Source organism: Pinus tabuliformis, chromosome 8 (genome assembly GCF_031772625.1).
Source record: "Pinus tabuliformis cultivar Carrire ecotype Pingquan chromosome 8, CPIR1, whole genome shotgun sequence".
Classification (NCBI taxonomy): Eukaryota; Viridiplantae; Streptophyta; class Pinopsida; order Pinales; family Pinaceae; genus Pinus; species Pinus tabuliformis.
In genome coordinates this window covers 1390485329-1390509382 of record NC_142294.1, presented here as the reverse complement: position 1 = coordinate 1390509382, position 24054 = coordinate 1390485329, and the positions used below count along the sequence as shown (strand labels likewise).

The 24054-nt window shown below is 38.1% G+C and overlaps 1 protein-coding gene across 1 annotated transcript in view; it reads right to left on the bottom strand.

Annotated features, from left to right (window-relative positions):
• Positions 1-24054, bottom strand: part of LOC149240745 (T-complex protein 1 subunit theta-like) — an 83054-nt gene that overhangs the window by 25214 nt on the left and 33786 nt on the right. Inside the window, exon 6 of the mRNA XM_089373801.1 lies at positions 17935-18068. Within this exon, the coding sequence (XP_089229927.1) occupies positions 17935-18068 (134 nt within the window). The remainder of the gene's footprint in view (positions 1-17934; positions 18069-24054) is intronic.

The window sequence follows — 24054 nt, the reverse complement described above, 5'->3', positions numbered from 1 at the left end:
GGAGTATTCCTCGTTCATACATCCCCCCGCAGGATCATACAGTCAGCTCCACTGCTGGCCCCAGGGGACTTTGACAGATAACCTATACCCAGTTCGCCTCCTTCACCATCGGTCATTAGACTCGGAGCACTTGACATCTCTAGCTCATTCCTTTTTACCAGAGTTTACCATCTCACTCACTCATTCCTTTTTAGCAGGCCAATACTACTTTGCATCGTGCCGCAGACTATTGAGTATTTAGTATTATACCATGGTCTCTTATATACCTATCACGGCAGCACTACCACTGGTTTCTTTTTCTCTATATATTATTTTTAGCATTTTTTAGGAGATGCGCTAGCACTCCCACATTGTAGCCATACTTACTGTACTCTTCTTCAATCCCATTGACCTACTTTGGTGGTCATTAGTTGGACATTTATAAATTTACTTACTGTAATCCAGCCCGGCAAATTTTGCTGAAATTGCAAGTTTGGATAGGTGGGATTGCTGCATTCGAACACAGAAATGGATTCCTTGAATTCCCTTCCTGCAACCTGTAATCCAGCCAGGCAAATTTTGCTGAAATTGCAAGTTTGGATAGGTGGAATTGCTGCATTTGAAAACAGAAATGGATTTACAACCCTTGAATTCCCTTCCTGCAACCAGATTGTGCATTGTTAACATCTGATGTCTGCAATTCCATCAATCCAAAATGAGCCCTGTTGGATTTTAGGCCAAAAATACCAATATACCCTCCCATTATTCTGAGATACAAAACAAGGGCCTTTTGATCACACATTTAGGCTACTGCATACACAATGTAGGAGGATAAGCAAGGCCCCAATCTCTTGGGCCTACAAACTCTTAGCTACTCCCTAATTACATGATAAAAGCCTATAGGATGGTCCTTCAAGACAAGGCCCTATGCCAAAACCTTGGAGTTATAAATGGTGCTCACAGTTGGATTTTGAAGAGCATGGTCCATATTTTATTTCACCCGGATAGTGATGATCTCATAGTCACTAGGTTTAGATGCCTTATTAAAATTTTACGTTTAGATACCTTACTAATATTGCATTCTGAAAGATACTGCCATGACTTATTTCCATTTAATCAATTGAACAATTTTGCATTATGCCACTTTTGTGTTTCAGATCGTTAATAAATATGTACCATAGAAGTGGGATTCAAATAGTCCATAGTTACCTGTTAAAATTGGCAACTAAGGCCAAACTCCACATGGGTCATCTTATTTATGACAGCTGATATTTTTCTTGGATTCCTCTCTCCGAGAAGTGTAGGATTGATTTAAATATCATCTGATTCTGACATGTACAAATGAAGTTATGAATTTATTTTGATTATGGTCAAATTGTCAAGATTGGCCAACAATCTTATGTAGGCTCAGAAGTCCAACCGTCACGTCTATTCATCCTCAATATTGCATATAAATAGAAGGTGACTTAACCTCATTTGGACACACTCATCTTCACACTTCTCTCTCTCTCTCATTGATTGGGTATGGATTTCTAAGCCTCTCTCTCTCCACACGTCTGAAATTTCAGGAGGCCGCAATTTCAAGAGACCGAATTTCTGGACAGTTTGACCAAGCATTGACCAGCATGCGTTGACCTCCTTTGACTGCATTTTTATGAGGGCTATCTCTGTTTGGGCAGGCCACATTTCTGGGCACAGAAATAAAGGCTAAAAGTTGATTGTCGACCAACATTGACTGCAGCTAAGGCTGACCGCAGGTGGGCTGTTTGACCAGACTTTGACTGGGGTGAATTTGAATGTTTTGAGGGCTGTTTTATCTTGCTGTTTGGAGGCTGAAGTTGACCGATTTGCTGAGGGTCAAATCTGCCCTGTTGACCAGCATTGACTTTTCTGATTAGGGCTCTTTTGCTGCTGTTATAAATTATCTGACTTGTAAATTGTACTATCTCTCTCTGCTGAACTATTGAAGACTAAAAGAAGATTTGATCAAGGATTTGTCCCTGGCTGGGGCCACATCTTGTGTCCTCTTGTCTTGGCTTGTCTTCTACTGTTTATGTTTATATTCTATCTGCATTTTACTATCATGTTGATGTGATCGCTAATCTGAATATTGATACTGGGCTAATAAAGAAATTGAAGTAAAATTGCTCTAAAGCATAGAACATACCATTGTTGCCTAAAGTTAACATTACTACAAGTGAAATCAAAAGCTGTTTATTGACATCAGGTGTCATCAAATGACCCAACAGGACGGATGCCAACAAAAACAGAGCACATAAGACTTATGCAAGCTCTACATAGCTGTACGAGAAGCAATATGCAATTAGAGATTGAATCTCTCATAACACATTATAAATCAATAAGTCAGATGGAAATGAATTGGCAATGGTAACAGTGACTCCCAGCCATGGGGTTTGCCAAAAGGTTCAGAAAAAGGAAAAAGAAATAGGAGAAGTTACGTGATTTTTATCACTCAACTTCAGCTAATTTTATGTAATTTTTTACAGATGTGACAGAAGTGGGGGGGATTCTCTCTAATCCCGAAGGAATAATTGTTGATAAGTATGCTTGGGGATTGGGTAGGAAAACCAACTATCAGGCAGAAGCTTATGGACTCTATTTGGGTCTTCTCTTAACTAATAAAAGAGGAATCAAGGACATATGCATTCTGGGAGACCTTTTTGTAAACCGCCTTTTGAGAACCGACTCCTCTCCTAGAGATAATGGGCTCAGTTTGTTACTTTTTGAATCAAAGGTATCATATCCTCCTCTACCTTGCAACCTTTTCACATTCTAAGGACCCTCAATGCAGATGTGGATAAAATGGCCATAAGGCTTGCTTGCTGGAAGAAGGTAAAACTAAAGTAAACGGTGAGGTAGACCAACTCCCTATGCCTTGATGTTATCTATGCTTAGCCATAATCCCATATTCATACATATAAGAACCCATCTCAATCTGGAATCAATGTATAATCACTCCTTATCATCGTCATTCCTCTCGTACCTCGACTCCCTCCGCTCATACATTGCAAAAACATTCTGACATCAAGTTCAATAATTGTTCCATGATGGATCTCCCATGCCTGGTGGCATCAGAAGCCACCAGCAGGCTCAACGTGGCAGCCCTCATGTCTTGGATTCATCCAAATGTATTATTTCAAAGTGCAGTGTCCCTGTTCTGGATTCACTTAATGCAAAAATGTATGTATCCTGTGTGTTGTAGCTTATCCAAAGTACTGCATTTAATCACTCAGGCGAGGACTAGGCGGTCGGTTAATGTTAAATTTTGCAATTAATTAACTTAGATCTTCAACCTTTAAGTGCAGACAGTAACCAATAACCATATAGACGACAGTCAAAGAACAGTAAGACAGCAGATTTGGTCCAAGACCAGGGAAAAACCCCACTGTGCGGGAAAACCCTTTAAGGATATTCTTCTATTAGATCTTCATCAAATGTTCAACAAAGATACATAAGCAGAGTACAAAACCATTTTCTCAATGACAGCACCATTACCCCTTTTTAAACTAGGACAGATCTTCTGAAGTGTGAGATCTGATACAAGGGAGATCTGCCACCAATGATAATACAAGATAGAGATCTTGCCAATAATATGAAATCTGCCAAACAATAATGCAAGAAAGAAATCTCCAGAAATGCGAGAGAAATATCCACTAGATCTACTAATGATGAAACGAAATAATAGGCTTCCAATGAATCTGTTAATAGTGAGAGAGATAAAATACTGATGCAAGAACTTTATCACCAATGTGAAAGAGATCACCAGTGATGATAAGAGATCTGCCACTGATAATAGCTTCCACAAGTTTTAAGGTCTTCTTCACAATGTCTTCCAGCTAGATCTGAAACAAGAGGTTGATCCTCTCACCATACCACAGAGACAGATCTCAGATCTTCCCTTCTGAGGCTCAAACTTGAGATAGAATACAGATCTGTGAAGGCATAAGCTCAGACCAGATCACAATTCTAAAATGGCATCCTGAGGTGGCTCAGATCTAGATCTGTGTGAGGCAGATCTGAAATGTATCAGATCTAGATCTGTGGAGGCAGATCTGAAGTAAATCTCGGCCTAGTTACAGGCCTGAAGCAGTTATAATCTTTGACCAATCAATGAGCTCAGATCACAGAATAATGAACAACCAAATCACAGTCCTCAATAAAAGATAGAAGATAAATTTCTTCACTCGATCTGACCCTTAAACATCTCTTTGAATACCTTCGCATAGGAGATTGGATGAGCAAAGTGTGCATGATCGAATTACATATCAGGGAAAGTGAATTAACCTCTTTATATAGCCACCATGTGAACTGAATGAAAGCCAACTAGCCATCAGGTAAGTTTCTAGGCAAGTCGAATTGACCATCTAGAAGAGCCTGCCTAGCACTTGTGGTGCCACATGGAAATAATTCGCTTCATAAAGTGTTTTTTTTTAAGGAAGGATGGAAATTTCTCCCTTAGTTGCACAAAATTATACAGTTAATATGAAGGCCCGGCTGCATGGAGGAGGAGTCATTTCACACAGCAGATCGATAATGAAGATGCGTTGGAACACTGGTAAATTTGCAGATGAAAGCCAGCCCCGCACATTCCTCCTGATGGGTGAATAGAATAAATAGGCGCCAGGTTTCATAGTATGCTTCATCCTGGAGGCTAGGGAGGAGTCTGGTCCCAAGCTGCGGGCAGTGTGGTGGTGGGTTGTTGAGCTCAAAGGTGCTGAGCCTTCTGAAGGGTTGAGTATTTTCTGCAGAACAATTCACTTCAGGCACTTGTCCGGGTTTGGCTCTCTAGTAACACTTGTGCTTCAATTATTCAATTTAGGAAGGGGTTTGAGGTCTCGTGTTAATTTCTCTGCATTAGTAGTTACCACCCCAGGTAGTCGAAGAGTGCACAAATTCCCCTCTCGCGTGAGTGGCACTCTTTTGGAAAGGGCTTTGGGTGCCATGGTGTCGGGCCCATGGGGTCATCAAGAGCAGTGCACTAGCCGTGGCTCCGGAAGGGAGTGTAAAAAGGGCAATTCAATGGGTGGCCCTGCGAATTCTAGCCCTTAGGCTTCAACATCCTGTAACCATTGCAGAATGGAACTTGCGGAGATAAGGGCCGAGTTATATGACCTACAAGTAATGCTCCATCAGCACTGCACCTCTTAGAGCAACACACTAGATAATGTGGAGAGTCAGCATCAGAGGATTGCTAGCCTGGAGGACAAAGTGGAGGCACTTCGCAGCATCATGGTGAATCTTCAACTTCAGAAGAATGAACCAATCAGCCAAGACAGAAGTGAACATGGAAATTGATCTAAATCGTCCAGCGGACCCTCTTCCCTAAGTTAGATATGAGATGACTGGGTTTAAATGTTTAGTTCTTTTGTCTAAGTTTGTCGGATATATACCAATAGTAGAATAAGAGTACTTTTCAGTATTGTGGTTTTGTATGTAATCTGCACACTGTTACAACCAGCATTCTCTAGTCATGAAGTTTAGTATTCTTCTGCAATGTAAATCCCTCAGGTTTTTGCCTCAACCGAGCACAGATTTAATGAAAGAGTACTCATTCCTGTTAAAAAAATTATGTATTTTTTTACAGACTTCTTTTTATTGCTCATCAGCCGAAGGGTTGACATGATCAAATGCTCTTAAGCATCTGCAGAATGTAATTTTGTTCCTTTTTTCAGGTTGAATAAAATTATGACTTTTTCTTCGAAAAAATACATTATAAATCAATAAATTCTAACCATAGGGTGTAGACCTGTTGGTTTCTTTGTGCTTTACTCCCCTTCAAGTCTCAGGTTCAAACCTCATGGGAAGGGGAGGGGCTAAGGGTGGGAGCCACCTATGGGGGGGATAAACTATCCCAAGGGGCACACAGGCTCGACCAAATCTCAAAGCTAAGTGTTGTGCTTCGGTGACTAGCAGCTTATAAAAAGGCAATAAGAAACAAGTAACCATCTATAACAAATATGACAAAAGCTAGGACAGAAAACCAATTACATTATTATTTTGCCAAGGCTTACACATTTATATTAATGGCATTTTGTCATTGAAGATTGAAGTCTATTTTACAAATAGATTTACACTAATGGTTAATAGAATATGGCAAGCCTTTGAAGACCCTGACAATGGATCGTGCATCAATTAGGCCTATTACTATTATAGTGCCCCACCCTTTTGACCCACTTTTTGAGATTTAAAAAAGAAACAGGGTTGAGCCAACCTGTTGGATGACTAGAAGGCTCTTGAAACCCGTATTTTAAAAAATGGCCAGTTTGACCCTAAAGGATGACGGACCAGCCCTTGAAGTACTCTGGCTACTATTCCAGCCAATTTGGTAGAGAACTGGTCAGACCAGCCGTACAACCTAAAATTCACTCTGCATCCCACTGGGAGCAAGGCCTTGCTTCCTGGTAATCAGATTTCTTACCACGATGGCCAGAAGCCTTGAGGAAACCATCGCTGGCAGCAGTTAATTCAATTTTCCAGTCTCTCTCACTTAGGAATTGAATGAAGGAAGCCAATAATATTTGTTGATAGCTCTGCTTTTCTGCAGAAAACATGCAAACAGCAATTATAAATAATCAAAAGAATTCTGCAGGCAAATCAACCCCTAAATAGGCCAACTCAAATAGTAGTCAGGATTGAATTTCTCAATAGGAAGATGTGGAATAATAATTGTTGGAAGCTGTATAAATGGGTAGAGGGGCATGCTAAATGTGTAGTTATTGTTTGGATGGTACGTAAAGGTGTGGCCTCATCAAGTTCATGAGGACATTGCTTGCTTGCTTGGCAAGTCATGAAATGGTATTTCCATTTTATGTCCATCTATCGTTGGCTTGACCTGCCACCTATTGTCATGTCATTTCACCCCAGCCAAATCTATTTCTGATTTTCTAGGTGTTTCTAGAATCTCATGGTTATGTAATAATAAGAAACAAATAAAAGCCAATTTTAAATAGTTCCAATGAGACATTATTGTGACCTACATAATATTCAAAGCATCATAATTCACTATATTAGCAACGCTTGGCGTTAACATATAATATAAATCAATAATGCATCATTCTACATCTTCGGCTTTGTCATTCAACTAGATACTTAATTTTTATCAAATGCATTGTTATTATTATATTCAAAGTTTTTGGTTTTATAAAAGTTTAATGTGTATGGAAGGTCAATTCAGAGCTTCCTATATTCACCCTTCCATGGTATATACACAAGCAGACTTTGCATATTTGGTCCCTAGTGGTTTGGACTTACATCAATATTGAGAAATCAATGCTAGTAGTAATTAGGGTTTGATTCCTCTTCTTTGATAATTATTTGTGGATTATGTTGGCTTCTTTTACTTCTTTATAATATTATGTTTCATCAAGCAATTACCAATTTACATGTATATGAAGATCACAAGAACAAGAGACACAAGATGTAGGCAGACAACTAGGGAAAAACCCCTATAAGGGGAAAACCAAGTCAGAACTTTTCCTCTAGTAGATACAAAGACAAGATGAGAAAGTCCAAGACTCTTTTGAACTAGACACAACTTGCTCCAATCACCAAATCAGCCCTTCCTTCTTCTCCAAGTGATGTTCTCCTAGCAACAACCTCCGCCCAGAATTTTGACCTAGCAACAGCAAAATTTCGGCCTCCCCAATAAGAGGACTTCGACCTGCAGTAGACTTCAAAATTTTGGCCCCGATAATAGTCCAATAACTTCGCACGTGTGAGGGAAAGATAGCCCAAAACTTCGACTTATTCTTCTTCCTCTACCTTCTTTCTTCTCTTGGAATTTCGTACCTTTTTCTACCTCTCTTTCTTGTGTATCAATCTTGTTGAGTGAATGAGAAAATAGGTCGAATTGCTTGTCTATATATAGCCTCTTCTGTGGGTCAAATTGCCCTAATGTAGGCCGACTTCATCATCATAGGGTCGAATCGTTGTGGAGGTGTCAAATGACCTATTTGACTCAAGAATAATCCTTTTTACATGATACAAAAGCCCAAGAAGGGTCTAATAAAATTGATAATGACTCTATTGACTCAATATAAAACCTAGAAGCCTACAATGGAGCCTTTGACCTATAAACATGATGACCCAAGCATGAAACACATTCTTTAATAAGTCATTATAAAATTTCTTTCAACAAAGAAATTACATTATACAATTATGAAGACCGAACCTAGTTTCATTCTTCAACACTCCCTCTTAACTATATGTGTGTGTGTGTGTGTGTGTGTGTGGAAGATCTCAAAAACACATGAACTATGAAGAGTTCACGAACACTCAGTGCCACAGACTAGATATCTAACTAGGGTTATCTATCCAAGTGGGACTATAATGGACTAAAGTTTTCAGCCAGTCTAGGTACCATTAGGCTTACTAACTAACCATCAACCCAGGGATCTAGGTATGTATCCAAGGTCAGACCTCCAAGACCAACGCCACCCTCCCTCTTCGGGGTCAGGACATCAAACACACATAGGCCAGCCAGATGTCCTCCCAAGCATCCACCATTTGATGCTTCATCTCTCTTTATCAACTAAACCCGCAATATCAACCAAACCAAGCATGCTTCTAAAATACTCAAACTTTTGATTTAGAAGAGACTTTGTCAGCACATCAACTACATGTTCATCTATTGTAATATATTGTAGCTTTATGACCCATTTGATGCTTCACCTCTCGTTATCAACTAAGCTTGCAATATCATCCAAACCAAGCATGCTTCTAAAATACTCAAGCTTTTGATTTGGAAGAGACTTTGTCAGCACGCAGCCTACCTATTCATCTATTGGAATATATTGTAGCTTTACGACCTGGTCTTGTACCAAACTTCTAATGTAGTGGTACTTGTTGATATGCTTTGTCCTTCCTTGGAATACAGGTCTTTGGACATCTTAATAATGTTGCTTTGATTATCAAAATTTATTATAGTAAGATCTAGAAGCTTTACAAACAAATCTAACAAGAGTTTTCTCAACCAAACAGCTTCATTTCCTACTTCACAAGCAGCAACGTATTCAGCTTCAGCACTACTTAATGCAACAGGATCTTGTTTTCTACTCATCCATGAGATCATTGCAGCTCCCAAACTAAAACATCCACCGATAGTGCTTCTGCCATCAGTCTCACTGCCATCCCAATCTAAATCTGTGAAACTTGTCAACTTGGCTTCCTTTCCATCATATTTTAGGCAATGATGTGTAGTGCCACAGAGATATCTAAGGATATGCTTAGCAGTTATCCAATGGTCATGACGAGGCTCCAACTGAAATTGACTAAGAATATTTACAATAAAATAGATATCAGGTCTTGTATTTACCAGAAACATTAGAGACTCGAGAGACCACCAACTTACGATAGTTAGTAGGATCGACGAGACTAGAATCAGAGCTCCTAATCTTCTTGAGATTAGTGATCATGGGAGTAGTCATAGGCTTGGAATCCATCATACCAAATTCATATAAAATCTTGATTATGTATTTACCTTGACCCAGATATATTTCTCCAGGTTTATGCCAAACTTCCAAACCCAAGTAATAGTGCATAAGTCCCAGATCTTTCATTTCAAATTTAGTTGCCAATATTTTCTTGGATTCTTGTATTCTATGCTCCATACCTGTAATAAACAAATCATCTACACAAAGTAGTATAATGACCAGTTCATTGTTCACTACCTTAATGTAGATATTTGGATATGCAGAACTTTTGACGAACCCAATTCTTAAGAGATATGCATCATACTTGCATACCATGCTCTAGGAGCTTGCTTTGAGCCATATAGGACTTTCTTATGTCTGCAAACATGTGTCCCTGCTATTTACTTCAAAGCGTTCTAGTTGTTCAATGTATACTTCTTCATTGATGGTCCCATTCAGAAATGTTGTTTTTATGTCCATTTGATGAATATTCCATCCCATTGTAGCAGCTAGCGAAACCAAAGATCTTATAGTGGTATACCTAGCAGTAGATGCAAAGGTTTCCTCATAGTCTATACCTTCCTTTTGAGAGAAACCCCTTGCAACAAATCTAGCTTTGTATTTATCTATACTTCCATCAATAGCGTGTTTGTTTTGTAAATCAATTTTGAAGTGACAACTTATTTGTCCCTTGGCCTAGGAACGACTTCCCAGACTCTATTCTTCATTACGGATTGATATTCTTCGTGCATCGCCTTCTTCTATTCTTCTAGATAAGTGGCTTCTTCAAATGTAGTTGGTTCAGCTTCTATCAATTTTGTTATGTATATGTTGCATATCCTGAATATCTTTTTGGTATTTTGCTTTCTCTAAAAGTTCCTTTAGCAGCTCCATCTCCTTCGGCATCTTCAGGAGTAGCTTTCAACCAATTTGGCTTTTTCCTTGTTTTAGGTATGATCATAGGTTGAATCAGTTCACTTGGTCCTACATCTTCTTCTTCTTGTTTGGAGTTGTCCCATCATGATGTTTTTCTTCTTCAAATAGTGGTGTATCTTCGTCATCAAATTCAATAAGAATGTCCTTGGATCTCTTGTAGGCATGATTCTCATCGAATATAACATCCTTGCTTACTTCAATTTGTCTTCCTTCCTTAATGTAGATTCTATATGCCTTTGAAGAAACACTATAGCCAACAAAGATCCCTTTGATGCTTGTAGAATCTAGTTTCTTTCGCTTGTCCTTTAGAACATGGATGTACGCAGGGACCCAAATATTCGAAGATGGTCCACACATGGCTTCTTCCCTATGAATGCTTCTTGAGGTGTCATATTCTCAAAATGTCTACGAGGACTTCTATTTTGTATATATATTGTTGTCATAGCCGCTTCACCCCATAGAAACTTCGAAACGTCTTGATCAAATATTATATTTCTTATGCATTCTTCAATTGTTCTATTTTTCCTTTTTGCAACTCAATTTTGTTCGAGATTGTAGGGAACAATGAGCTCCCTCTTAATACCTACTTCACAATAAGCAACCAATTATTTTGAAGTATATTCCCCACCATTGTCCGATCTCAAGGTCTTTATCTTTCTTTTGGTTATGGTCTCTACTTCAGATCCAAACTCCTTGAATTTTCAAACACTTCATACTTTGTCTTGAGAAGGTAGAGCCATGTCTTTTTAAAGTAATCATCAATGAAGGTCATATAATAAAGATGGCCTCCAAGTGATTTGTTAGACATAGGCCCACACACATCAAAATGAATGAGGTCTAATATTTCCTTAGACCTTGTATCAATGCTTGTGAAAGCCTTCCTTGTATTCTTTCCAAAACACATCCTTTACAAACTCCTTCACGATTTTCTTTGATGTTAAGGATGCCATTTACCATTTGATTGAGAGAGGGAATGATCTTGTTGTGTATATGCCCATATATTCTATCCCATAGTTCGATGGGATTGATTTCATGGTGAACTAGAGCTTGAGGGGATGGTGTTATAACTCTATATAGTCTTCCTTCACGAACTCGAATAACTTTTGCCTTTTCAAAGCTTGAATCCTTCCCCAAACCAAGACTTTACGATCTACAAAAGAAACCCTATCTCCTTTATCTTCTAAACAAGAAATTGACAGTAAATTATTTTTCGAACCTGGAACATAGAGTATATTATTGAGGTGTAGCTTTGCTCCATTCTCCAGCTTCAAAGATGTAGATCCAAGACCCTTGACTGCATAATTGTTGTTGTCTCCTAGCTCCATTACATGAGATGATTGTTCCTTTGATAGAGTATGAAGTTGTCTGCTTTCTCCCGTCATATGTCTTGATGCTCCACTATCAATGATCCATGCATTGTCATCATCAAGAGTACTTGTAAGTGCAGCCAAGAATCCTTCGCTTTTGACCTTCTTAGATAGGTTGTAGAAGATCCTTCCAATCCAGCTTCCTACAATTCTTATGATATTGAATCCCATCTTCAAGTAACTTGCCATAGAGGGAGTATCCTTTCCTTTCAAGCCAACAAAGTTATCTCCAACCATCTTTAACCTTAGCTTTGATACCATGTTGAGAAATCAATGATGGTAGTAATTAGGGTTTGATTCCTCTTCTTTGATAATTACTTGTGAATTATATTGGCTTCTTTTACTTCTTTATTATATTTTATTTCATCGAGCAATTACAAATTTATATGTATATGAAGATCACGAGATGTAGGCGAACAGCCAGGGCAAAACCCCTATAAGGGTAAAACCCAATTAGAACTCTTCCTTCTTTTGACCTAGACACGAACTTCTTCCAATCACCAAGTCAACCCTTCCTTCTTCTCCAAGTGATGTTCTAACAGCAGCAACTTCGACCTAGAATTTTGACATGGCAGCAACAGAATTTCAACCTCCCCAGCAGTAGAACTTCGACCTATAGTAGACTTCAGAATTTCGGCCCCAGGAATAGCCAATAACTTCACACGTGTGAGAGAAAGATAGCCCAAAACTTTGACTTTGTCTTCTTCTCTTGGAATCTCACACCTTTTTTAGCCTCTCTTTCTTGTGTATCAAACTTGTTGAGTGAGTGAGCAAATGGATCGAACTGCCTGTCTATATATAGCCTCTTTTGTGGGTCGAATTGCCCTAATGTAGGCCGACTTCATCATCATAGGGCCGACTTGGTGTGGAGGTGTCAAATGACCTATTTGACTCAAGAATAATTATTTTTACATGATACAAAAGTCCAAGAAGGGTCTAATAAAATTAGACAATGATTCTATTGACTCAATATAAAACCTAGAAGCCTACAATGGAGGGCTTTGACCTATAAACATGATTGCCCAAGCATGAAACCTATGCTTTAATAAGTCGTTATAATTTTTCTTTTGACAAATAAATTACATTATACAATTATGAAGATCGAACCTAGTTACATTCTTCAACAATCAATGTACATGATTATATATATTTTTCATTAAAAATTTCATATCTTGTGTAATTTTCCGGTAAGCCAGTTTGTTCACAAATTGAGTCATCAGCTGACTCATATCAAATTTTGATCTGACTCCAGTCTAACCCTCAGCAAATTCTGAGTCCAATTCTGAATTTTAAAACAATGTTTAGAACCTTTCAAGATGAGGAACCATGATTTGATTAGCTATACTATGAAAGTGCTAATAATCAAATATGTGCTAGTTTGCTTAATTTGTGCTCACAGGCAATAATGGCGTTGTGGAAAAGAACCTTCTGGTAGAGACTAAATCCAATAATTGCATATTTGATTTTATTCCACCTAAATGATTTAATTTCCTTCTTTAGAGCACTGTTATCTGATTTTGGATAGAAAAATTTAGAGCAGACGAGGTTCCTTGGTTAACTGACAAGACATAGTGGCATGGTACACCATTTAATGGGGGACTGGAGGTAATGACCAATTAAGGGTTAAGTGAGGGTGTAATGTTATGCCTCGACGAGGTTGGAGCATAGCAAGTAAGCTACAAGAAAATAAAGTTAGTACAACCCTATTTTAGCAAGGGGAAACAAACGTTGATCCTCATAGTAATATGTGAAAATGTTGATGTTCCCAGCTATATCAAAACATAAGTCCTGGCCTAAGGAAATAGTATCAAAACCAAGTACCTCTTCATTAATTAACATACAGATAAAAGAGTTTGGTGCAAATATGAAGAATAAAATGACCTACCTAAGTTAAGTATTGCATTAGTCAAGTTAAGAAATGTTAACAACCAATTCAGTTCTAATTAGATTAGTTAAGATGGGTATGAACGTGAACAACACAGTAACATAAATTTAAAAGGATTTTAAGAGGGTGATCAGACAACTGACATGGGTTCCACATTGGTAGAGTAAAATTAGAAGAAATATAATTGAAAGGGAGATTTTCCATGAAGCAAACATGGAGTTCATGTGAAAATTAGATAAGATAAGATAATATCAGTAAATCCCAATGAATGACCACGATAAGTAGATCAATGGTACTAAAAATACATTCAAGTTCAGTACAGAGTAGGAGCACGAATGCAGCTTCTATTGCTACTCGATCAAAAGCAGAAAAGAGAAATATTTTCAAATTAAAAAGAAACTGCATGGGCCATCTGCCACTTGCGTTAAAATTTAAAGGCTATAAAGAGAAGAGAAAATGAAGGTGGAGGTGTTCTATTTTCTGCTAGGAAAATATTGGGTCAAAAGAAATGGGTTGTTTGTGTGAGAGAATGGGAACCTTGGTATTGCCTTCGTTCTCATCCCACAGGTGTAACATGAAGCTCAGTGGGTCCTGGGAGGAACAAGACTATCCCAGGGAAAGTAGAAGGTACACCCGGCTTTGCATTGTGGTCCATGCAAAGAGACTTGAGATGGGAGCTGAGGATTAAGTAAGTCCACCAGATTCCAATCTCAAACCAGATAATTCTAATCCTTATACTGTATATGTGAGGATTTCATTTTTATATTTTCATTGAAACTGGTGAAAGTAAAATGTGGAGCCTAATTGAAAGTTGGTACTCCTTAAAAATTTTGCATTAGACGACTAGGAGTTGTGTAAGGTAGGGCCTGCTGCTCCAACTCATGGTGGCGGGATGAGGGGTACTACAACAATAACCTGCAGCTCAAATTAGTTCTGCCTGCAAGCAAAGGCTATCCTTCCTTCTTTGGTTCTACTCTAGATGGATGTTTTGATGTCTAGGAATTTGGCACCTTCATTGTGAATGAATATATCTTTATCTCTCAAAGATGATGAACGTTTAAAAAATGTAATTGAACCATAGTGAGAGCTGTCAACCAAAGGCTACCATTTATATCTTATCTTCTTTAGGTCTATGACACATTGAGTTATGATCTAAAGTAGTTTAATACTACCCATATCACCGTGATCCATAATTTTTTCAGTTTTTACATAAAAGAGTTACCAAATGCTAATCAGTAAAATTCAAAATCATATTGTCTGGTACAAAATCAAACAAAGATATTTGTAAGTGTACAAATGCACACAGAATTCATTGCAATTAAGATCATCCAGGAAATTCAAACTGCAGTATAAGCATTTGCAAGTTGAACCCAGTTTCTTCTCAGTCAGTTTAAACTGAATTGCACTATTGATTTTCATCCAATTCATAATCATTCACAAAAAATTTATCACAACTGCAGTAAGTATTTTCTGGGTGCAACTTGACATTGGTGTCCTTGTATTTTTATTGATTTTTCATTTATTGATAACACCCAACAGTGCCCTACTTTCACCCCTGCTATGAAGCACAAGATGCAACACGAGGCACTTTATCTGAGTATATCGTGGATGCAACAATTTGCCTTTCCCCTCCCTCCTTGCATCTTACAATGAGATTCCAACAAGACATTGAGTTAGAATAACTTCAAACCTAAAACCATTCCATGGACATTCAAGGTGCAACAATTTGCCTTTGGCCTCCTTGCACTTGAGAGAAGGGTTTCCAGTAAGAGACAATGAATTGTAACTTAAAAGCATTCTATGGACATCGATCTTGGAATATAAATAATAATAACTTCACAATGTACATTAAGATGGTGCAACCTCTGAAAGGAGGGATAGTGAAGGTTCATTCAAGGGGGAAAGGAAGCCCTGGGTGATGAACAGAAGTATGCAAACTTGAGAGGGGGCTTTTAGTCAACCCTCAGAGGGGTCCACAAGGGTGAGGTAATGAAAGTAGATGCCAAATATTATGATTCAAATGACGTAAAGAAAGAGGTTTAACAAGGAAAGAAAGTGAACCGTAAGGTAGAAGCTCAAGTTGTCACTGGAACCTAAATGAAAGGGATGCAGGTTGCAATTGGGTATCAAGAATAGGACAGAATAACAACTATCATGTAAACCGTGAATTTTGAAATAATAAGTTGGGTTGAAAGCAGATTTTTTTAATAGATTAAAAATAAATATACCCCAAATTTCTGATATCTTCTTCAATGCCATGCATAATTTCAATGAATCCTCCTTGGTAACCATTTTACTTTTGCCTGAGTTGCTTGCAAAATTTGTGATTTCTTACATCAGATAAAACAAAACAAAACAAAACAAAAAATCAAAGAATATATCCTAAGAAATTTTTGTGTCCAACAAAATTTCAAATTTTCTGATTTCGATGACTATGCTTAATTAAAGGTGGAAATTAGTGAACACCACCCCCACAGTCCTACTGCGTTTTGAGAATAAGAAGACAAATGTTAAAAATTCCCAACAGTACAGCTTAAGTAGGTGGTTGGCCTAATGGTTGAGAACATGTGCTTCCCTGTAAGAGGTCACAGATTCAAATACAGCGGGAGTTAGAACAAGGTTATTTGGAAGCGGGGAGTGGGAGCAGAAGCAGGAGCAACAATTTCAAAAGTTTCCAGTTTGGGAGTGAAACGGGAGCGAATTTTTATATAATATATATTTTTATATATTTTGATGCATATATGTCAACACAAACATGTAGAATAATGAATTAGATGTAAAAAACATAAAAACATGGGTTACACCATATAACATCAATCATCTAGAAATTATAATCTTCATCAACCACGTCCACAAGTTACAAGTTCTCATTTATATAGCATGTAAGGATGCACATATCCAAAATAGCATTGAGTGTAATCTATCTCTAAGCTGAAAATACATCAACAAATAGGCTCTAGATGGCCTCTAGCATCCAAAAAAATCATGCTACAACAAATAGCTACATATCATCAAAATCAGTGCCTATCTTGGGATCTTTGTCATTAAGATCACCCTCTAAGCAATTAACATAAGATAGAAAAAATGTAGCATGTCAAGTCAAGATTTGTTTGAGTGATGGGTACATTTTTAGTAGGGCCATGATAGAGGAGTTCGACTACCAATGTCACTAACAAAAGGTACATAGAGGGCTTGGTGCTCTTGATTAAATATGAGTCCCATACCCTAGCACATGACAAAATCCAATGGAAACATTGCAATCCCCCCAATCCTGAAATCATGAAAAACTGATAAGTCAGTTGGATTTTGAGTGAGATCTAAAATTCTACTTTCTCCATATGAAATCCAATGAGGTTGGAACCACTCTCAAACATCCTGAATCATTTCATGGTAATGTTCAAAATTTAAGTAAAAGTAACATTCTCCTTTATCTTTCATTTATGAAAATGAAAGATAAAAGAGAATGTCACTTTTACTTTAAAAATTTAACATTACCGTGAATTGCATATCAATACTAGGACCATAAGCTTGAATATTAAGCTGCCCTACTCAAAAAATCTTGTTTCTTTGAAAAAAAATGCGTTTGGAACATGTTTGTGACAAAAAAATTGTGAAACAACCCAGGGAGCAAATTTTTTTTGCAGGAGCACGACGAGAGCAAATTTCGGGAGCATGCTCCACGAACAATTTGAAGGGGGAGGGCGGGGGGGCTGCTCCCCTGCAACCCTGAGTTAGAGTATGTACACCCTCCGTAGACTTTGGCAATCAAATCGCTGTGCAAAGGTGGTCCCTTGTCTCACAAACAAGGAAGCCTCATATACACCAAATTGGTGTCTGGCTTGGCCATAATCTTGGAAAGAAAAACAGAGAAGTAAAAGATACAACTGGAAGAAATGAACATAGAGTTCAGATGTATGATAATGAAATTGATTTTTTTGGTTAGTAATCTAATTTGAAAACTACCGATGAGAATCTGTGACTTTACAGAAATTGCATAAATAGATCTCTGTGTAAGTAGGAGCATCAAAATCTGTACTGAGACTAGACAAAATGAGGCTCCAAAATCTGTTGTAATAGAATTTTTGGGCAGTAGCAGCACCCAATAAATAAATAAGATAAGATGAGGAATGATGCTTTAATATTTTCTCAACAAAGAAAGTTCCCTTTCTAAATCTGGATCCATTGTTTTGCAACTCAAGAGGAAGGGAGTAGATAGCAAGCGGCATGTCGAATTCTCTAATATGACCACCAACATAAGCAAATGCAGAATAACTAAAATATTAACCGAAACCAAAAACTGAATCAGGCCATCTAAAAGCAAAGGATTGTGCATTACTTGTAACGTTCACAAAAATGCAATGCCATCTCACCAACAGCTCCTCCACTCACAACAACTTTGGCACCAGAATCAGCAACAGCTTTGATAAGTTCTTCAACTTTTGCCTCCTCCGTTTTCGAATAATTCTCCAGCTGTATCCAAATAAAGTCCATAAAAGTATGTCATAACATACTCATCTAAGACAAATAATCACAGATGGCATGTCTAAAGAAATGCAATGTAAGCAATAAAAGCAGTGTTAGCTTGCCTTTCTGTTAAGATAGCTAGTAAACGGATAATTATATCAAGGATATGTCTCATAGAGATAAATGCCTTCCCAAATCCTTCTTAACAGAATCCAATACTAGTGCAAAATACTTTGCAACGGGGAACTAGAACACCTTTAGAGGCTTAAACCACATTTTAATCCACTACATGCTTTAGCAAATGCAGACAAGCTGCATTTTGCTCCATACTGAAACAAGTTAAATTAGCCAGCCAGTCATGGTTTTCTAGAGCAGATATAGACAGGAGGAGATATTTGAACTTAATTTAACAATTTTCATTAACCCAAGAAAACATTTTTTGTGAAAATAAAAGAACATAGATTTTACAGTACATGAGGAATTACAGGGATTTCAGATAGACTCTGGGTTATTTTAACTTTGTTATTTGGTCCCATGTTCTCTGGAAATAGAAGCCATGGCTTTGAGGATTAACAAAAAATATGCTCAGGTTTTCAATGTTTTTAAAAAGAGATCAGAGTAGCTCAATTCTAGCTAAACCTTATCTATACTTCTAGATATCACTTTGAAATATGAAATCTAAACTACAATTCAAAATTAAAAAAGATGTCCCCATATAATCTGATAAAATTTAAAACATAGGCCAATTAACAGAATTACTACAGATATGGCTCACACTGATCTGTCTACTGCTAACTGGAAATACAAATGCAAAAAAAAATATTTCTGCCATGGAACAGACTCGTGAGATGCTGGATTTACTGGGATCTGGATCTCCGTCACTGCTGGAGTTGCTGCTCACTTCTTGTCACAGGTCAATCACTTGACTTCCAACTTTTCCAAAATATATACAAACATGAGACATGATCCTTGATTCTGCAGAAACTGTCTTAATTAAGTGCACAGAAATATGAAATCTAAACTACAATTCAAATCTAAACCATAAGTCAATTAACAGAATTACTGCAGATATGATTTGTCTATTGCTAATTGATAATAAAAATTTAAAAAGAAATATTTCTGCCATGGAACAGACTCATGAGATGCTGGAGTTCCTGGGATCTGGTTCTCCATCACTGCTGGAATTGCTACTCACTTCTTGTCACCAGTCAATCTCTTGACTCCTAACATTTTCCAAAATATATTCAATCATGAGACATGATCCTTGATTCCACAGAAACTGTCTTAAATGAGTGCACATTGCAAAGAATCTCTACATCACCTCCTCACTAAGATCCCTTCCCTCCTATTCAATTGGACCATTGTGATGTTGCATGAAGGATTTGAGACTGGACATCATTCAACAATCAAGTCCATATATCTGCTATCTTCAACAAGTTTTTGCTGCAGAGCCTGTGCTAAAATGCAGATCATTTCTCAGTCTCCTACGTGCTCTCTTGGTCTCCTTCACCATGTTGAATATCATATCCTTAACTGCTGATTTGAAATCTGCCAATGCCTTAAGAACTGTCCTGTTGAGAAGATGAAGGGAACCCTGAATCCTCCGTACAAACATTTCCCTTTCCTCAACTCCCCTCTTCCTATATACTCTTCAACTTTTGCTCTTATTGGAGATGAGTGACAAGCTGCCTGATTTGCATCTCTGTTAGATTGGATCTACCCCTTCTAGGTATCTAAAGCAGGAAGTTTTCCCCCTTTGATATGGCCTATTTTCCATCGTTGCAACAGGTGCTTTCCCTTTAGTAGAGGGAAACGATCTTCTCATACGTCCATAGCCTGTCCAGGCTGCTGCTTGTCATATCTTTCCTACGTCTCCCCCAACATATGCTTGAAATTCTATCCATCAACTTTCACAGGGGATTGACATTTCTCTTCCCTGATTTTAAAACAATATCACATGCGCGCTCTTCACCAATGGATAGAAGGGGGGCTTCATCTGCGTATGTGCCTTTCTCCATTTTTGCTTACCATGAGTAACGTACTCCATTTCTCTTTCGATCAGGGTTATTGTCTAAACTACGGTCCTCATGTATCTCTCCATCATTAATAGCTTTAAACTGTTGAAAAGTAACTAGGTTTGGTCTTGATAATGACATGTGTAATTGTGATTTTATGTAATTGATGAAAAGAAGAAAATAAAATTATTATTATGCTTGTCTTGTGGGTTTCATGAGCAAAGAATTTTATTTTTAGTGATGGCTCCCATTGAGAACCTTTAGGATTTGTCATCTAGTCGTAAAAGTCAATTTGAGTCTATGTCATGTATGAAGGACCCTTCTTGGGCATTACTGCATTTTATATGAGTCATTAGATAAGTATAAATAGCCCTCCAAGACCAAACAAAGTCTCCTCCTCAAGTCGGCTTCAAAAAGAATAATGTAAATTCCCCAAAAGACATGTCGGCTCTCGGGTCAGCTCATATAAAAAGGCAAACTACTATAAATAGGCAGCTCGGATTTCATCTTTCACACAGAATTTCGGACATCTCATCTTCAGCAATTCGGTTGAATTTTGAATCAGAAAAGGAAGTGCGAAGAGGATAAGGAGTAGTCTCATAACCAGCGAAGTGAAGGGCAAGAAAAGCGAGGTTCTTAAGGATACTTTATGGGACTGTTTTAAGGGCAGAAAACACTTATACGTACTAGAAATCCGTTACAGCAGTAAGGGACGAAAAGAAATCTATTGCAGCAGTGAAGGCCGAGAAGAGGAGAAGTCTGTTGAGCAGTGGTGCAGTCCTCAAGAAATCAATTGCAGCAGTGAACGACAAGGAGTGGAGAAGTCAGTTGCAGCAGTGGTTCAATCCTCCTAGGGAGTGTTGAAGAAAGTGTAACTAGGTTCGGTATTTACAAATGTAATATTGATCTTTGTACTTGTCAAGTAAAAGAAATATTGTTTTTGTAAATTATAAGAATGAGTTTCTTGCTCATTTCATAGGTCTGGGAAAGTCAAAGAGTCAAAGTTATGTATAAGGAGCTCTTCTTGAGCCTATGTGTAAATGAATACTAGTCTAAAAAGCCCTCCAGGACAAGCACAATCCTCCAAGACATGCACAAGAAGAAGTCTGCCAGCAAAACGATGTGAAACACAGTCATGTTGGCCTACAAACGAATATAAATGACAAGTCAGCTCACAAAAGAAGACACAGCACTTCACTCTGTCATGTCAGTTTGTTTATGAAGGCAGAACCACTATAATTAGGCGTTAAGGTTCAGAATTACAGTCAGGATTTTCGGACACCTCTCTGAAGCTTCGGATGACACAGTGGGTGCAGGAGACAAAATCTCGGACATTCTGTAATCTCGGATGGGTGCAGGAGACAGAATCTCGGACACTCTTCGCATGACAGTAACGATGGACAGCATCACTGTAATCTTGGATGGGTGTCACTGAAATGATTACAGTCTCGGCATAATGATGAGGGTCTCAATACAAGAAGGGAACACTCTGTCTCAATATACTAGACAGTATCATGAAGGCCTCTGTGCAGGAAGAAAAGGCAGTCACAAGACCTCAGCATAATGACACCTATGGTCTCAGTCATAATCCTAATGAAGAAACCTCGATGACATGGTAGTGATCTCAGTAATAGTACAGCAGTGATCAAGTTCTCGGTGATGGTGTAGCATGGGTGCAACAATCATGAAGATCTCAATGAAGAAGCAGACATGGTGTAGTAATGATGATCTCAATAAAGCAGTAGTGATGATGATGATCTCAGCAGAATAGGAGGATTGGTGTCTTGGTCTTGGAGTGGCCTAGTAGGTCGAGGGGGTCAAGGTCTTGGTTATTCGTCAATTGGAATCTCTATAAGAAGAATTTTGTGTTGTGCAGGTTTTCCTCTCCAAGAGGGAAAGGTTTTGGCCCTGGCAGAAAGCCAAGATTGTGTGTTCTTGTCTCTTTTGTTTTCGTAGCTATTTGATGAACTAAGAAGGCGCACTCTAATAATAACATGTGAAGACTATGCTAAGAAGAAAAGTTAAAACTCCTCACAAATTGTTATCAAGCTAAGAATAATCACATTAACTACAAGTGCCCTAGATTCTTCAACAGGTAGCTGAAGTGAAAGAAGGTCGAAGTCCAAAGCAGAAGAAAGCCAAGGTTGAAGAAGAAGTCGAGAAGGAGGAAGGAGCAGAAGGTTGACTATCGTTGACTAAGGATCTTGTGTCTTGGTCTTGGAGTGGCAGATAGGTCAAGGGTCTTGGTCTTGGTATTCGTCAATTGGAATCTCTATAAGAAGAAGAATTTGTTCGGGTTTTCCTCTCAAAGAGTGAGAGGTTTTGGCCTTGGCTGATAGCCTATATTTTGTGTCTCTTGTCTCTTTATGGTTTATGCATTGGTAGTTGTTTGATGAAGAATAACACTAATAACCTAAGTAAAAGAAGATCCTAATCTAAAGAAGTAAAAAGCACTCACAAGCAATTACTAATAGAAGAGAAATCACATAATTACTATGCCCTAGATTTCTCAACATGGTTTCAGAGGCAAAGGTGACTAAGCCAAGGAAGGGCATCTTATCAAGGGACACTCAAGGATCAAATCTCAAGGAGCTTCAAAGCGAAGATCATCTTGAAGTCAAAACCCTAGATCAATCTACTCAAGTTAAAGTGTTTTGAAGACTATTCATCCAAAGGACACTAGATCAAACGGCGGTGTCATCTCACTCTCTGTGCGATCAAGGATCATTCTTGAAGAAAACTACCTTCATCAAGGAGAAATTTTCTATCCTCTATATCATCATCAAACTCAAGAAAGTATATTTACGTCCATATCTGAATCTGTCAAAATGTCCTTTTTCAAGGAAAGCAACAAATTCGTTAGGACTTCAAACTATCTTGCATGGAAGAAAAGGACAGATATGAATCTCATTGAAAATGAGGTGATGGAACATGTCAAAGGATCTATCACAAAACCAAGAGAGGAAGATGCTCAAGCTCTTGCCAAGTATATGAAAGGGGAAGTTAGGGCTCAAATGATTCTTATAGAATCCATCAAGGATCCCTTCATCCCATATATATATAAACTCGAAACTTCAAAAGAAATCTATGACAAATTGGTAGATTTGTATTATGTAACTGTTGGAGAAGTCATCTCATTAAGGCAAGAAATCTACAAGTTGAAGATGTCTAGGGAAGATGGAATAGCCTCATACTTTATGAGGATATCTGAGACCCGAGATCAACTACAAGATCTAGGAGAAGTCATGTCTGATAGTGAAATGACTACACTTGTATCAAATGCATGACCGAAGGAGTGGGGTAACTTTACTTCAAGTATTTATGGGAAGAAAGAAGCTACTCCATTCCAGGATCTATGGTCACTATGCAAGATTGAAGAATCTAGACTAAAGACCAAACCTAATGTGGGAGCAGGTGAGCAAAATCAAGCTTATGCTACAATGGCAAGAAGAAATGGAAAATTTGGAAAGTTTGGTTCTTGGAAAAAGAAAAGGAACATGTCTAAGATTCAATGCTATGGGTGTCAAGAATATGGGCACTACAAAAGAGATTGTCCTAAGGTCAAGAAGGACAACAAAAGAGGAAGAGAAGAAGCCCATATTACCAAAGAAGTAGAGGAAGCTGAAAAGAAGTCCATGAAAGTGGAAGTAAGAGATCTCTATTACTGAGATAGTCTCTCACCTAAGTTCTTCTCAAATTCCTAAGTTTTCTGATGTAAGATATGGCTATCACAATTCACTAAATGGGATGCATCAAGGCATCATAGAAGCATTGAAAGCAAGAGCTCCGGACATCATCTTAGAGAAGCATGAAAGAGGGTTTGGAAGTCAAGGATATAGCTCTTGGGAATTTCATTAGCAACATAAGTGGCAAGGTCATCTAGTACAAGGTTCATCATACATTTGTCAAAAGAAAACATTTGTTGATGGGGATACTTTAGATCCTCAAAATTCTTTGATGGAATCTTCATTGGAAGG